The 16058-nt window shown below is 36.2% G+C and overlaps 1 protein-coding gene across 12 annotated transcripts in view; it reads right to left on the reverse strand.

The window, feature by feature from the left end:
• Positions 1 to 16058, reverse strand: part of ACACA (acetyl-CoA carboxylase alpha) — a 248575-nt gene that overhangs the window by 157728 nt on the left and 74789 nt on the right. For 8 of the 12 annotated variants that reach the window (XM_045586414.1, XM_045586415.1, XM_045586416.1 and 5 more), the window contains 7 exons: positions 11353 to 11462; positions 9777 to 9858; positions 8230 to 8328; positions 6749 to 6817; positions 6485 to 6591; positions 4145 to 4255; positions 1635 to 1844 (listed from right to left, as the gene is read on the reverse strand). In XM_045586414.1, the coding sequence (XP_045442370.1) occupies positions 1635 to 1844; positions 4145 to 4255; positions 6485 to 6591; positions 6749 to 6817; positions 8230 to 8328; positions 9777 to 9858; positions 11353 to 11462 (788 nt within the window). The remainder of the gene's footprint in view (positions 1 to 1634; positions 1845 to 4144; positions 4256 to 6484; positions 6592 to 6748; positions 6818 to 8229; positions 8329 to 9776; positions 9859 to 11352; positions 11463 to 16058) is intronic. The other 4 variants (XM_036451660.2, XM_045586413.1, XM_036451664.2 and 1 more) reach the window with 1 other exon arrangement.

The following is a 16058-nucleotide window of genomic DNA, read 5'->3' on the forward strand; positions in this document are numbered from 1 at the left end:
TCCCACTGACTCAGTAGCTTTAGGGGTAGAAACTACAGATAACCTTTAGAGATTAACCGCTGAGTTCTGCTTCAGTATTATCGGCAAGATAGGGCCACATTCCAATGTTCCCAGCCTTTAGATTTAGAATAAAGGAAAATTCCTGAGGTTTCAACCTTTAAAAAGACTTGCCTACACCTGGAACTGTGCAGGTCGTGAGTGTGGCCACCTGCTTGTGGTGCTCTCATGGTCGTCCTAGCCAGCTTTTCAATAAATCCTTGCCTGCTTTTTAAAATCAATCATCAGCCTCCGGTGGTCTTATTTTGAACCCAGGTTTTGACCCCACAACAAAGCATAACAACATCAGAATTATGGGGGTGCCAGAAGAAGAGAAACAGACTTACAAGTCCAAGAAGTGCAGAGAACCCCAAACAAGAGGAATCTAAAGAGGACTACACCAAGACACATCATAATTAAAATGCCAAGAGCAAAAGACATAGAGATAATATTAAAAACAGCAAGAGAAAAACAGTTACCTACAAGAGAGTACCCTACGACAGTCAGTTGATTTGCCACAGAAACTATGCAGGCCAGACTGGGAGTGGCAAGAAATACTCAAAGTGATGAATAGCAAGAACTTACAAACAAGATTACTCTACCCAGCAAAGCTATCATTTGGAATTGAAGGTCAGATAAAGAGCTTCACAGATAAGAACAAGCTAAAGGAGTTCATCACCACCAAACCAGTATTATATGAAATGTTGAAGGATATTCTTTAAGAAGAGGAAGAAAAAGGTAAAGATAAAAATTATGAACAAAGTGACAACAAATACATATCTATCAACAAGTGAATCTAAAAACCAAGTGAATAAAAAATATGATGGACAGAATAAACTGGTGAATATAATAGAATCAGGGTCATAGAAAAGGAGTGGACTGACAATTCTCAGGGGGGATGGAGCTGTGCGGGGGGGGGGGGGGGGGGGGGGGGGGGGGACGACAAAAATCGAACACCTATGGACGAGGACAATGGGGGGGGTGTAAGGATAAGGGGGGGTGGAAAACAGGGTGGAGAGGAGCTATGGGGAGAAAAAAAGAGGAACTGTAATAATCTGAACAATAAAGACTTATTAAAATAAATAAATAAAAGATGAAGACTGAGTTCCAGTTCCAGAAATTAGACCCCTAAACTATAACTATTTCCAAGGGACCTGCAAGATGCTGAGAGATTCTTTTCTATATAAAAATATAGAATATATAAACTTTAAAGATACTTAGAGGACCTTTAAAGAAAAAATAATTTTTTCTTAAGACTCAACAATAATCAGTCTAAAAAATGAACTATCTGCTTATCATGAACTTGTTAAAAAATCAAATTATTAGATTAAAAATCCCAAGATATTTCTCTTCTTTATTCCTACTGAAAATAGTATACTGATATATTTTTTTCAAAAAAAATTAACTAATTTAAAGCTTCAAATTTCACTGGCAGCTTTCCTAGAGACAGAATAATTATTTCTTATTGGAAAAAAAATATTAATTTATCTATTATCCAGAATCCATACAAGAAATTCTACTATTCTCAGATTGATAGTGAATTGAATGAGTATAGTTCTGTGTGAGAAAACACATATTAGACTTTTTCACATTAATACCTGTTCCATATGTTCGAATACTGCTGGAGTAGCAATAGCAGCAGGTGCCTCTTCAATAATCTTCTGATGCCTTCGCTGTACAGAGCAATCACGACCAAACAAAGAGATAGCATTGCCATACTGATCTGCTAAGATCTGCACCTCCAAATGACGAGATTGTTTAGCTAGTCTCATCACAAATATAGGAGATCCAGGGACTTCAGCTTGAACCTGTATTAGAAAAAAAAGAAAACAATTTTTTAGTGGTGAGCATTTTTTTCTATCTATTGCTTCAGTTTCAACAGGAAGATGCCTAGAATTATCAGGGACCACGTTAATCAATAGGAATACAAAAATAAATAAACTAAAGTTCATTTCCTCATCTTTTCAAGAGACTGCATTAATTACATGATCAACTAGAAGCCCAATGCACAAATTCATGCACGGATGGGGTCTGGCAGCCCAGGGGGAGGGGTAATGGGGATAGAATGCAGGAGGTTGCCTGGCTGGCCCCGCCCCCTATTGGGCTCGAAGGGCCCAACTGGGACAGGGCCTGCCAGGAGGAGGGGCCTAGGCCAGTCCCGCTCCCAGGTCAAACTCCATGTGGGTCAAAATCCCACTCGAGGGGACAATTTGCATATTAGCCTTTTATTATATAAGATATTAATTGATAAATATGAAAACATATGAACACCCAGTGTAATACAAGGGTAAAGAACAAAATATTTTGAAAACACACACACACACACACACACACACACCACACAGAAATTCCACAAATGGGCAAAGTATTATCATCCATTCCAGAAAGCTAAATGTACAACTTGCTCCAGACTAGATGCTCTCCTGTTTCACATTATAGAATATACAGTATTATTATAGGCAAAGACCTTTCATCTGCAATTTTGAAGCATATTGTCACTGGATACAGAATTCTGTACTGGCAATTATTTTCTTTCAATATTTTAAAAACATCCCAATATTTTCTGGCTTCTATTATTTCTACTGAGATGTCAGGACAATTTTATTGTTACTCCTTTGAAACTAATCTTTTTTTCCAGTTGCTTTAAGATTTTCTTTTTCATTCTCTCTTTTTATTGGAATAAAGTGGAAGATTTGCTCAAATAAGCTTAAAATATAGTAGTTTTCTCTGTATTTGTCCTACAGGTCTCATAGTGTTTTCTGAATCTGTGCTTAGTATCTTGTAATACTATCAACAATAAAAAATAAAAACAAAATATATATTTTTATATATAATTTATTGATTTTTTACAGAGAGGAAGAGAGAGAGAGAGAGTTAGAAACATCAATGAGAGAGAAATATCGATCAGCTGCCTCCTACACACTCCCTACTGGGCGTGTGCCTGCAGCCAAGGTACATGCACTTGACCAGAATCAAACCTGGGACCCTTGAGTCTGCAGGTCAATGCTCTATCCACAGAGCCAAACCGGTCAGGGCTAAAATATACATTTTTAATTAACATGCTTTTTATTTTGCTAAGCGAAAAAGGTCTTTTCTTTAGACTCCATAGGTACTGAAATACCTATGAAATTATAATTATTATAGATGGCATTTAAAGAGAAAGACAAGTAATATTCAAATTCTGACTTTCAAAATAAGGTAATGTAGCAAAATAATATGTTTATCACCTTCTTTATTGAGTATATCAAATCATGGGAGCCCCAGTTCATAGACTTTTTCTCTTTAGCCCATGACAAGAAAGCAATAAATTTGCTATTGAATGACTTTAAAATAAATAAATAAATAAGCAAATAAATAAATAAATAAAGGCAGGCAAATAAAAGGTGACCGGGGTAAAATAAGAAATAGTGGGGAGGTAGCAAGTGGAAAGGCCCGAATGTGTCCCAATTTGCCTTTTCCTGACACCTTTTTCTGGGTATTGAAAGGAAAAAAGTGTGAGTCAATTATGTCAGGGTAACTCTGAGGACAGGGAAAAAGAGACTCCTCCCTCCCAATTCTCTAGGATTCTGAAAAGAGAACATATCTGGCTTTCACAACCAACCTGTAGTTTTGCCACATCCAATTAGCTAATCAGATGGGTAGTCAGAAAGAGACCATAGGTTAGCATTTCTGAGCCATCTCAGTTCTCAGAGAACATGAGCGTGCCATAGACCCCTGTGCCCTGGTACAGTGGCCATGCAGCACAGGCTAGGATGTAGACTGCTGGGCCAGCAGGGTGAGAACACAGGAACCCACTGTCACTTTGAATTAAATTCAATCAGAGAGTCTGGGCCTGTCCAAGCCAAGAGCATCCTGATCAGGAGTTAATCACACCATATACGTTGTAACACCAGAAGAAGAGGAACACAAAAATATAGAAAGGCATGGACTCTTCCTTTTCACAGAAAGTTCTATGAACCACCATACAGGGAAGAGCTATCTGAAAAAACTGATGACTTTTATATAATAGAAAATAACTCTATTTTTTGGACTTACAAATTCTAGCATGAGTTAAATCACATATCACTGATATACATGTTAATTCAAACAAAAACAACTTGTACTCTACCTGTCTGAAGAGGTTAGGGAAGTCATCTGCATTATTGACCTTTCTGATTCCCTTTCCTCCTCCTCCTTCTGAGGCCTTGATCATTACTGGATACCCAACTTCCTCTGCTGCCTTTCAAAAGAAAGAGAAAAATGGTATAAGAATGGTAAAAAGAAATTGGCATGTTCTCTCTTTAAGAATGCTATTATTTGATAGGCCTATATGTAGTAAAATAGAAAGATCTTAAAGATATGTTGTTAAGTAAAAGAAGTAATAGGACAATATTTATAATTCTCCTGGTTGAATCCAGAGAAATTGCCTTTATGTTTAAGTATGATTGCATATGCATTCATATGCCCACGTATTTTTTAATCCTCACCTGAGGATTTCATTAAATTGTAGACAAAGAGGAAGGAAGAGAGAAAAACATTGATGTGAGAGAGGAACTTCAATCAGCTAAGGCAAAAAGTAAATGGGGGAAGTTAACCACGAGTTCAAAATAAACAAGTCATTCCTTTATCAAGACATTCCAATCTTTTAGGTTTAGTATAGCAATATCTAAACAATGTGTCACCAGAAAAAAAACACCATTTCAAATTTTAATCTGTGTCACTAGATTAAGCATGAAAACTTTTCTATCATAGTCTCTTCTAAAATTCACTTAAGTTTATTTATTTCTATTCTTATAAACGGTTAGGATGATGAACTCAATCACTGCGTTATAAGGTTATAAGTGATTAAAGAGACAACCACAAATACAGAAAAGAGATAAAAGGTAAGATAGGCTACATAATGTCAGTATGTAAGAAAGTAGACCTTTAAAAAATATATGCTCTAGGCACAGGTCATCCATTTAAAATATGTTAGAAGAATCTTAATGCCATGATGAAAATGCTTATATACAATATCAAGTAAGAAAAAAACAAGCATATTAAAATATATACAGTAAGACTTAATTTTATAATAATTATGAAAATTTATTAATGAAGACTATCATTATGAATCTATAAATAAAAAAATGGCTAAGGACCGGTTTGGCTCAATGGATAGAGCGTCGGCTTGGGGACTGAAGGGTCCCGGGTTCGATTCCGGTCAAGAGCATGTACCTCGGTTGCTGGCATATCCCCGGTAGGGAGTGTGCAAGAGGCAGCTGATCGATGACTCTCTCTCATCCATGTTTCTAACTCTCTATCTCCCTTCCTCTCTGTATAAAATCAATAAAATATATTTTTTTTAAAAAATGGCTGGAAGAAAACAGGGGTGGTTTTATCATCTTTTATCTAGCTTTTCAAATTTTCTACCAGATAATTTTGTATTTATAATTATCAACAACAAAAAAGAATTTTAATTGATAAGCAAAATAGCTAAGCTCCCATTCTTACAAATTACAGCAAACAGAATATAGCATTTCCAGTTCAATTATAAATATTAATTCTTATTAAGGACATTACAGGATGCTTAATTTAAAATGTAAATAATACAGTGAAATTAGCTGAGCATTCAGTGTTCTTCTTGAGTTTATAACATATAAGTCAGATAAAATAGTGTATTTTTCTAAAATAGTTTCTTCATCTACCTAGAGGCATACCTGACATTTCCAACTAATTAAAAAGTGAAAGGGGAACAAACTAAACTATAGAGGAAAGAAAGATTATGTTGAAGGAAGAATCTCCTTTTGCCTGAATTCATGTTTCTACATGGATGGACAATAATCGTAGAGTAATACTTTCAGCCTCTCTTGGTTCACTCCCTCACTCCTCCCCAAAGGAAAAATAGTAAATTATGTGATTGGTAGGTTTGGAAAGAGGAACTGAGCACGCGTAGCTCAGCCTCTTTACCCTTTGAGATTAGCCCACTGCTCAAAACATATGCTCTTTGTCAGCTCTGAGTCATTCAACATGCTGAATGGTAAAAGCTATGTTGTTGTAGACGGAAGTCTGTGGTACCACAAGTAACTAGTGGGTGAGCCCGTTTAACTGACATTCGAGTTACAAATCTGATTGTTGCTATATACTTAAGCCACTTTCACCAACATCTCTCTATTTCTAATAAAGCTGACATGTTGATCTCTATCTGCCTGGCTTCTTGGTTCTGAACTCAAGCAGGGACAAAGTGTATTATTCGTTGCCCCTCCTCGCCCACATACACACTAAACGATTTGGCAACGTAAGAAATGTTCTAAATGAAAGGACTGCTTCAAAACTAATTTAAATTATTTTTGTTGTATGTAGGTCACTTCTTCACTCTATAAACTATACCTCCTGATGCCATCATGAGTCTGTATCATGAATCAGGCTCCAGATCACTACATTCCTGATATAATTGGTCAGTTGAAATCACTTCCTAAAGTTAATAACCTACCTTTAGCCCATCATCCACATCCTTCACATAGCCTTTTTCATAGAGTTCTTGGGGAACATTTAAGTTACGTTTTGAAAAATCATTTTCTTGCCAGTCCACATGAAGACCTACAATAGATAACAGTGACTTAAATGCAGCTATAAGAGCTTCTGTTCTTGTCAATTTTCTGTTATACCTTCTTTAAAATGATCTCACATTGGGGATAGATGGGAGATAGAAGGATACCATAGAATCCTGATCAGTCCTTGGGTTAACAGTATTTACCTACAGCAGGACCTGGCAACTTGGGTTTCCAATGTAAGCAGGGCCTTACACTGGAAAAATCCAGGAGAGCTAACAGGAAGCAACGTATAAAAATACAAGGACATACAAGGAAAAAGAAAAAAAAAAAAAAGAAAAAAAAGCATGTCAGGCTTCTCACAGCAATACAGCAGGCAAAATACCTTCGATTTGTGTGTTCAGGCCTGCTCCAGGGCCAGAGGTCTGGGAAATAATTCAATCTTTATGAGCCCTTGGAAATGGAAATGGCAGTTTTATTGGCCTCAGTAGAGTCATGATTCCATGCTCCCTGAATGTCCCTTACTCAGCCACAAGGGGAATGCTATAGCTTCTCCATTCAAACAAGAACTCAACCTTTTATTTTAAACTGTTTGACCCAGCAGGTCTGGAGAGGATATTGCAATTCCCCTGGAAAGCAAGAGTAACAAGAGTTCAAATCTGTTCAGCCTCAAGACAATGGTCACTCCTATTTGGAAGAGATTTTAGTGTATGTCTGCCCCCTGTGCTTGAGTACTAAAAAAAGGGAAGTTCATAGTACTATCAGCTATTATAATTCACATGTCACTCTTAGAGGAATTTGTCAAGAATAAATCATTTTTAGCCCTCGCCGGTTTGGCTCAGTGGATAGAGCATCAGCCTATAAACTGAAGGGTCCCAGGTTCAATTGTGGTCATGGGAACATGCCAGGGTTTCAGGCTCAATCCCCAGTAGGGGGTATGCAGGAGGCAACCAATCAATGATTCTCTTTCATCACTGATGTCTGTCTGTCTCTCTCTCTCTCTCTCTCTCTCTCTCTCTCTCTCTCTCCCCTCCTCTCCTTTCCTCTCTGAAACTAATAAAAATATATTATTTTTTAAAAAGAATAAATCATTTTGAAAAAAATTTTATCCTTCTACATGCCTGGAAGAAATGACTACTGATTTCATTTTCTATATCAAAGGCAACTGAGGAGTTAAATGGTATTAAACAGGAAAAGCAAATCATCAATACATTGTGGGCTGACATTAAAAAGAAAAAGAAGAAGAAGAAATACCACTGGCAGGCAGTGTTTGAATGAGAGGTGGGTTTCAATGTTCTTAGTGATCCAGGTCACTTCCCAGGCCAGTTCAAAGGCCTAAAGGCCTAATTCTGCCCACAAAATCCATCTCTGAGAAATGTTCTAGCCTACCCAGAGGTGATCTGAATCCACAGAAGCACGAGTTTTCCCAGAGTTTCTTCAAATTAAATCCCAAGATCACTCAAATACTAGTGTAGCATTTAGTATACCTGGTAAAAATTTATATTCCTAAGACATGATAAAATCACAGATATATTAATTAAGCCTGGAGATACAAGATACCATTATCAACCTGGATTCTATTTACCAAGTATCCCAACATTTCAAATAAACTTATGTCCCAAGTCACAGTTCCAAATATCTACTGAACCTTTCTGCACTTCAAGATAAAAACAAGAAAGTTTCTTACCACTGCCACTCCAGGGAAGAGTTGGGATACCTGCAGTTTGTGCCACTATGGAAGATGCAATCTTATCTCCCAAAGCCCACATGGCCTGGCTTGGAGGACCTAAAAAATAAAACAAGAAAAGAAGCTTGACTAACATTTTGGCCTCATTTCTAACACATTTATTTGTCTTCTATATAATTACTTTTGTATTTTTCTTGTCTCCCTTACATATAATGGAGATCATAAACTTGATTAAAGGGGATTCTATGTTTTAACTCATCTTTGTTCCCTTTATAGATCTTAATGTAGTAAGCTTTTAATACACAATGAGAGCTTAATATATATGCTAAATTCCTGACCAATCTAACTCTCATTTTATTATCCTTTATAATTCAACTTTACCAGATTAATAAAATCTTTCTTTTTTAACCAATATCCTACATTAAGTTTTGGTGTTCAAGTCTGAAATATATATATTATCCTTTCCTTGGTCTTAGGGGAACCAAAAAGAAAGATTTAACTTTAATAGGGTTTACAAAGCACAGTCATCATTGTGGAATGTCTCTAAGACAGAGAAATGCTTTGAGCCATATAACCTCTACTTCTCTTTCTGCCATATGAGAGCAGAAAAGATAGAAGACAGAGCTCTCAGGAATTTATACATATAAAATTCTAATATGCAAATAGACCGAACCGCAGAATAACAGAACAACCGATCGCTATAAGGTGTGCTAACCATCAGGGGGTGCACTCGAAACATAGTGAGCATCAGCAGTGGTAGGATGGTGGAGGAGGTGAGTGGGGGCACTGGAACAAGGTAGGGTGCCAGTTACTGTCATCAGGACAAGCCTCTGGTGGTTACTAAAAATTCTCTGCTCCTGCATGCTGTGGTTGTGCCTAGTGCTCGCACCCACTACCAGCGCCAGAGCCCACCGCTCACACCCTCTGCCAGTGCCTGGCACTGGCCCCGTTCGCCCCTTGGGACTTCTCTACCTGCTCTTGAGGGGCAATCAGGGCTGGCAGCCACTTCTCACACCCACTGCTGAGGACCGCAGAGGGAGGTGCCCGGGCAGGAGCGGGAAGAATGGGCCGAGATTTGCCCCTGTGCCCACCATAGCCTTGCACCCACAGTTCCTTTCAAGGTGCACTAGGCCCCTAGTATAATCTACTAGTATATGCTTAAATGTGAAGGGGCTGATTCATATTTAAGGGTACACTGCTAGGGTATCCTAAGTATTCAATTATCTTTGCTATATAAAAATATGTTTTCCATATCTTTTCCTAGGTTAATGGTAACATTTTTAAAAACAGGGTTTTGGAAATCAGAGCCTCCTCAACATCTCATGGAAAAGAACCTAGGGACAGAAAACAAAACAAGATGCAGAGATATAAGCAGGGTATATGAAGCAAGGAAGGGAAAACAAAATAATGAAGAGGTTATTCAGAGTTGCTGACTGATAAAAAATAAGAGAATGTTAAACAGAAGAAAAGCAGAATATAGAGTAGAATATGAGCAAAATTGACAGAGAGGAACAGAAAGACAGAAACAGTATGTCAGAAAGACTTACCCATGAAGGCAATGGCATTTTTCAAAAGAAGTTCTGGGAGCTTGGGATTCTCAGAAGCATGACCCCAGCCAGCCCATACTGCCTACAAGGGAACACAATATGATTCATCCTTAAAATTCATATTTAAAACAAAAACATGTAACTATTATTCTCTACTAAGTCTGGGCCCTACTCCATGAGGTACAATAGTTCCACAGCAGCCTAATACTTAATTCTGCTTCTATGCTTAATTCTTGGCAAACTTCTTACAGAACAATGAGTATCCATTGTGGCAAAACCTCTAAAGAAGTCAAATCTTAGTTGAAATTGATATTAATACCCAGCTAGTCTTATTGCTTTTTAGGAAATTTAAATATTAGCCTTTCAACTAGACTTTATAGAGCCTTTTCTAGACTCTATAGAAATATTGGTTTTCCTTCACAGATTCAATTATTTTGGCCATACAACTCAACCTTTATATCTAGTAGTTATAATGCCCTACAAATCATGAGCTTTTTTTCTTTTTGGGCTTTAAAACATTAACCCAAATTTCCTCATACAAATAATAGGGAAGGAATGAGCTACTTCTACACTACCATATTCTGGGCTAAGAATACTCCAGTGGGAATACACCATCATATTCTGGGCAAAGAATATTCCATTGGAAACTGTTTGAAGGTGAAATGGATAGAATAAATAATCACGGGGGAAGGGGAACCCTTACAAACCTCCTATTTGTAGTGTTTATTTTGACTAAATGCATCTTTCCACTTTTCCTTTCCTTGTTGGTTATATTTTACATAAAGGCATTTATAAATTTTCAACAAAGATGCTTTCTATAAAATTGAAAGTTCGTTTTTGGACATCCCCTTGTGCTTAACTGTAAAATCACTAAATCTATTGTTTTCTGTAACCACTTGCAGATTTTTTGTTTATTAAAACAGTGAAGCATCATAAACCATAATATGCAATAGTTTTATTTGGCAAGTGTAAATATTATTTCATATATGAACTATAGTGCTGACTCTGAATAACATCTTTAAAGTATAAACATTTTCCTTTTTTTTAACTTAAAAATTTTCAAATACAACTGACATACAATATTCTATTAGTTTCAGATGATTATATATTTATATATAATGTAAATCTCATGTTTACTTCACACCATACATAGTTATTACAGTATTATTAACTGTTGATTATATTCTCTCTGCTGTACTTTACATCCCCATGGCTGTTTTTATAATTGGCAATTTGTATGTCTTAATCCCTTCTCCTTTTTCATCGATGTGCCAACCCCCATCCCTTCTGGCAATCATCAAAATATTCTCTGTATTTGTCAGTTTGTTTCAGTTTTATTAGGTATTTATCTTTCTCTGTCTTACTTATTTACTTAGCATAATGCCCTCTTATTCTATCCATGTTGTCATAAATTGCAAATTCCATTCTTTTTTATGGCTGAGTAATATTTCATTGTATACATGCACCACTTCTTTAACCATTTATCTATCGAAGGGTAATTAGGTTGCTTCCATATCTTGTAAATAATGCTGCAACGTATAAATTTGGCTTTAAAGGATACAATGGCATCTCTTACTTGAACTGGGATCCTTTTAGCAATATCAAGAATTAATTCAACATTTGCATAGTTGTTGTTGTTTGGTCCCCCTGGCACTGGTACATAGTGATCTGCCATCTTAATGTACTCTGAAAATGTAAGCAAATTAATAGAGAACACATGCTTTAGTTTCTGAAATATTACACAGAGCAAGACTACGTAAAGGACCATCATAAGTAACCAAAAGACAAACTGCATTAATGGGGTAATTTCCTGAACCACTTATTTGAAGGCTCTGACTTTATTAAGTCACTAATATGCACTAATCTCATATTCAGGAAGTTCTTTACACTAAAATATCAGTTATCAAACATTTCACTAAGTGACCTTTCTGAAGGGTCTTCATGACCCCTATATCAAAAATAATGTGTCTGTGACTTAGAGGCCCATGTATAATTATTCTATTATGGGAAAAAGTTCTATCTTTACTTTGTACTATATTCTGAGAAAGCCCTTTTCTTGTTGTAGAGCTAAGACAGAATGGGGACAGAAGGAAGAGTCTGGAGGGTTTGTAGACTGGCTAAATAGGAAAGGATATTTACCAGAGTCTCCAAGGTGTTTAAAAAGGTTTTATCTGGAATGTTAGCAATAACAGATATTTAAAAGACACTTTAAAAAGATACATTCATTACCTCACATTACTTTTTCTGCTCAGTATTCCCATTTAAACTTGTCACCTGATGTCTCTCTCTTCCTATTCTGGCAACAACTGTAGCAGAGAAGCTATAATGTGTAGGATTGCACTAATAAACACTTACATATATATTTCATTTAAGTCCACAAATGATATGTAATATTAACACCCAGTTTGTAGAAAATTATGATCTGGAGTAGCTAAATAACTTGCTCAAGGTCCATTTCCAACATACATATATATTAACTTTTCTTATATCTTGTTCTTAACTTTTAAAGGCTTTAAGTCCTTAAAAAAAAAAAAAATCTTACCCAGCCAGTGTGTCAATGATTGAGTGTCAAACCATGAACTAAGAGGTCACGGTTTGATTCCATGTGAGGGCACATGCCCAGGTTGCCAGCTCAGTCCCCAGTAGGGGGCATGCAGGAGGCAGCCAGTCAACAATCTTCTCTCATAACCACTGTTTCTATCTCTCTCCCTCTCCCTTCCTTTCTCTGAAATCAATAAAAATATATTTTTAAAAAATACTGATTCCTTAATTTAATATCATTGATATTTTAATGCTTTCTAGAGCACTATTCTGTAAATAACTTTTAAGTAAAGTATAAGATTATACAAACTAAACTCTAAGTAAAAAAGGTTGGAAAAAGCAGGAGCATAAATAGAAATAAAAACACCCCAAAATTTCACTCCCACAGATAACTAGTATTATTGTTTTGGTATTATATCTTTTTGTGTTTTTTTTTACTATACACGATGTACTTTTTTCCTATTATTATATCACACTATCAATTTCCTTATGGACAATGTTCTTCTTGGAAATTGTGATTAACAGACACTTAAGTGTCTGCCCCTAGGAACCCAGTCTCCAGGTATTCATGTTTTAAGTAATTCACTCTCCTTGGGTGTGACTTGCTTCTGGCTAAGAAAATACAATAAATATGAGATGTCATTTCCATGATAACATTACATACGAATGTAACCAAATTTAATACTTTCCCTTGCTGGCTTTGAGGTAGAAGGCAGTCATTTTGGGATGGCCCACGTGACAAGGAGCCAAGAGTAGCCTCTAGCCAATAACCAGCTAAGCATTCAGGCCCCAAGTCTGGGAACCCACAGAAAACTGAATGCTGCCAACAATCATGTGAGCTTAAAGCAGATCCTTCCAAAGTTGAGCTCAGATGAGACTGCAACCCCAACTGACAACTGACTTGCAGTTTTATGATAACCTAAAGCAGAAGACCCAGCTCAGCTGTACCCTGACCTACAGAAACTGTGAAATAATAAATGTCAGTTGTTTTAAGCTGCTAAGTTTGTGGTAATATTGTTACACAACAATAGATAAATAATACAGCAATTTAACAGAATGCATTCTCAGACAAATTAATGCAATTTTTTTAATGGCTGCATGGTATTTTATAGAATTAGTTTAACACACTTTACTTAACTAATCCACTGATGGTGGACACTTAAATTACTCCCAGTTTCTGATTATTTTAATAAATGATTATTCTTATATAAATACATTTGCCCAAATTACTGATTTTTTTCTGCCTCAGAATAAATACAAGAAAATACAATTTCTTGGTCAAAAGTTATGCATACTTTTGTTCTTGTGTTCTTGATCTAATCCTCTCCCACCTCCTCTAAGTCTCTTGTATACTTGTACCCCTCTCCCTCTTTGGCTCCTTCTTCTTAAACTATAAATATTCCCAAGTCTCTTTCACTCAGAAAAATTAAAATTATCCCATGACCCTGAATTTCTCTTTAGTTACTACCCTTTCTTCTTCCCTTCTCATTCAAATTCTTTAAAAATTTGTCCACATTGGCTATCTCCATGTCACTTCCCATTCATTACTTAAAATTCTATATTAGTCTGCATACTCATACTGTGCTAAAACTATTCTTGCAAATATCAATGGTTTCATAATTGCTAGACAGATTTCTCTTCCTACTTTATTGAACTGCTGACACATTTGACCCTTCTTATTGAAATTCTTTCTTTTTGCTATTCTCTTCTGCTTCTCCCATCTCTCTGATCACTCCTTCTCAGTATTGTTTATGGGTCTACCTTCCTGAATCTATCCTATATCCTAGCCTTCCATAAAGTTTTCTTAGCCCTCTTCTCTTTGTTTTCTATCTGTTCTTTCAGTGAGTAGTGTTAACTGATTATGTAAACTCTTAATCTCTGGCTGTTATTATTTCTAAGTTTTGGAAGGATATATTCCATTTTTTTGTAGGAATTATAGAGTCTACTTGTACCACAAGTACTCCATACCTAATCTGTCCCACCATAAAACTTAATCTTCTTGCTACGTCATCTATTATTTTGCCCTACTTGATGGTACTAGTACCTGCCTAGTCAACCAAATTAGAAATCCAACTATAATCATTGACTCTTCATTCAATCACCAAATCTTGTTAATTTTACCTCCTAAAACTCTCTAAACCATCCTGTTCTTCTCTAGTCTCAGTCTTATATCCTTTATATTTGCCTTCCACAAACGTATATTCCCAGATGCTTCCTGAATCATCTAATTATTCATGTTTTTAAAAATGTATCTCTCTTTTAGAGATACATAGTAAAGTATTTACACATAAAATCATGTCTAGGATTTGCTTCAAAGATTGTGTGGAAGAGAAAGTGAAAGTATAGATGAAACAAGACTGGCTGTTGATAATTATTGATGCTGGATGACAGACAGATGGAAAGGGGTTCATTATATTCTTCTAGTTTTGAATCATCAAAATCAACTAATCTACTTAAATACAAATCCTTTAATGTTCAACACACACACACACACACACACACACCTAAAAAGATTAAGTCTATGCCCTTGATGATGAAAAACAAGGTCCTTCTTGAAGAATACTATCGATAGATCACATTTTGTAATTTACCAAGCCACCTATAATTTCCAGAAAATGACTGTCACACCTTCAAATATTTGCATATACTGTTCCCTCTGCCTGAAACACTTTTTCTTCTCCCTAATTGCTTCATTAATTTTCACTCAATTTTGGATAGGCAAAATCTCTTCAGAAAGCTTTATCTTAATCCTGCCCCCAAGAGCATGGGGCAGAGTAAAGATATCTCATTTCTATATTCTTATAATACACTATGCATATTTATATTATAGCACTGATCTCAAAGTAATGAAATTATTGGTTTCCTAGAGCAAGATCACATCTTATCCAACTGTAGATCCCCATGTTTACTGAATACAAATAAATGAATTAATGGGAGCATTAGGTAGAACCGTGATCGGTAAACTGGCTTGCAAGCCACATGGGGCTCTTTGACCCCTTGAGTGTGATTCTTCCACAAAATACCACAGCCAAGTCTATTTTGAAGTAGTGGCGTTAGAAGTTTAAGTTTAAAAAATTTGGCTTTCAAAATAAATTTCAATCGTTGTACTGTTGATATTTGGCTCTGTTGACTAATGAGTTTGCCGACCATTGAGGTAGAAGTACGTGAAGGAAAAGAAATAATGCAAGGTAATTGACATTTATGATAGACAATTTCATCTTTATAGTGAACTAGACATTATGATCATACTTTTATAGTTGTAAAAATTGTGGCTCAGAGATGTTAAAGGGTCAATCTAAACGTTTTCACATATTATCAGCTTTCCAATAAATTGGTGCCTTCTGTTTCTAAATAAGATAGCATAATACACCTTACACCTAGTCTTAGCATCACTGTCTCAATAGAGAGCATATACAAAACAAGCCAAAACCGGTTTGGCTCAGTGGCTAGAGTGTTGGCCTGCGGACTGAAAGGTTCCGGGTTCGATTCCAGTCAAGGGCATGTACCTTGGTTGCGGGCACATCCCCAGTACGGGGCATGCAGGAGGCAGCAGATCGATGACTCTCTCTCATAGATATTTCTAACTTTCTATCTCTCTCCCTTCCTCTCTGTAAAAAATCAATAAATATATTTAAAAAAAAAAGAGAGAGAGAGAGAGAGAGAGAGAGAGAGAGAGAGAGAGAGCGCGCATATACAAAACAAAATGGTTTTAAAAAGATCGCTCTTTGGAGAGAATCCAAG

The sequence above is a fragment of the Pipistrellus kuhlii genome, unplaced genomic scaffold (genome assembly GCF_014108245.1).
Source record: "Pipistrellus kuhlii isolate mPipKuh1 unplaced genomic scaffold, mPipKuh1.p scaffold_m20_p_22, whole genome shotgun sequence".
Classification (NCBI taxonomy): domain Eukaryota; kingdom Metazoa; phylum Chordata; class Mammalia; order Chiroptera; family Vespertilionidae; genus Pipistrellus; species Pipistrellus kuhlii.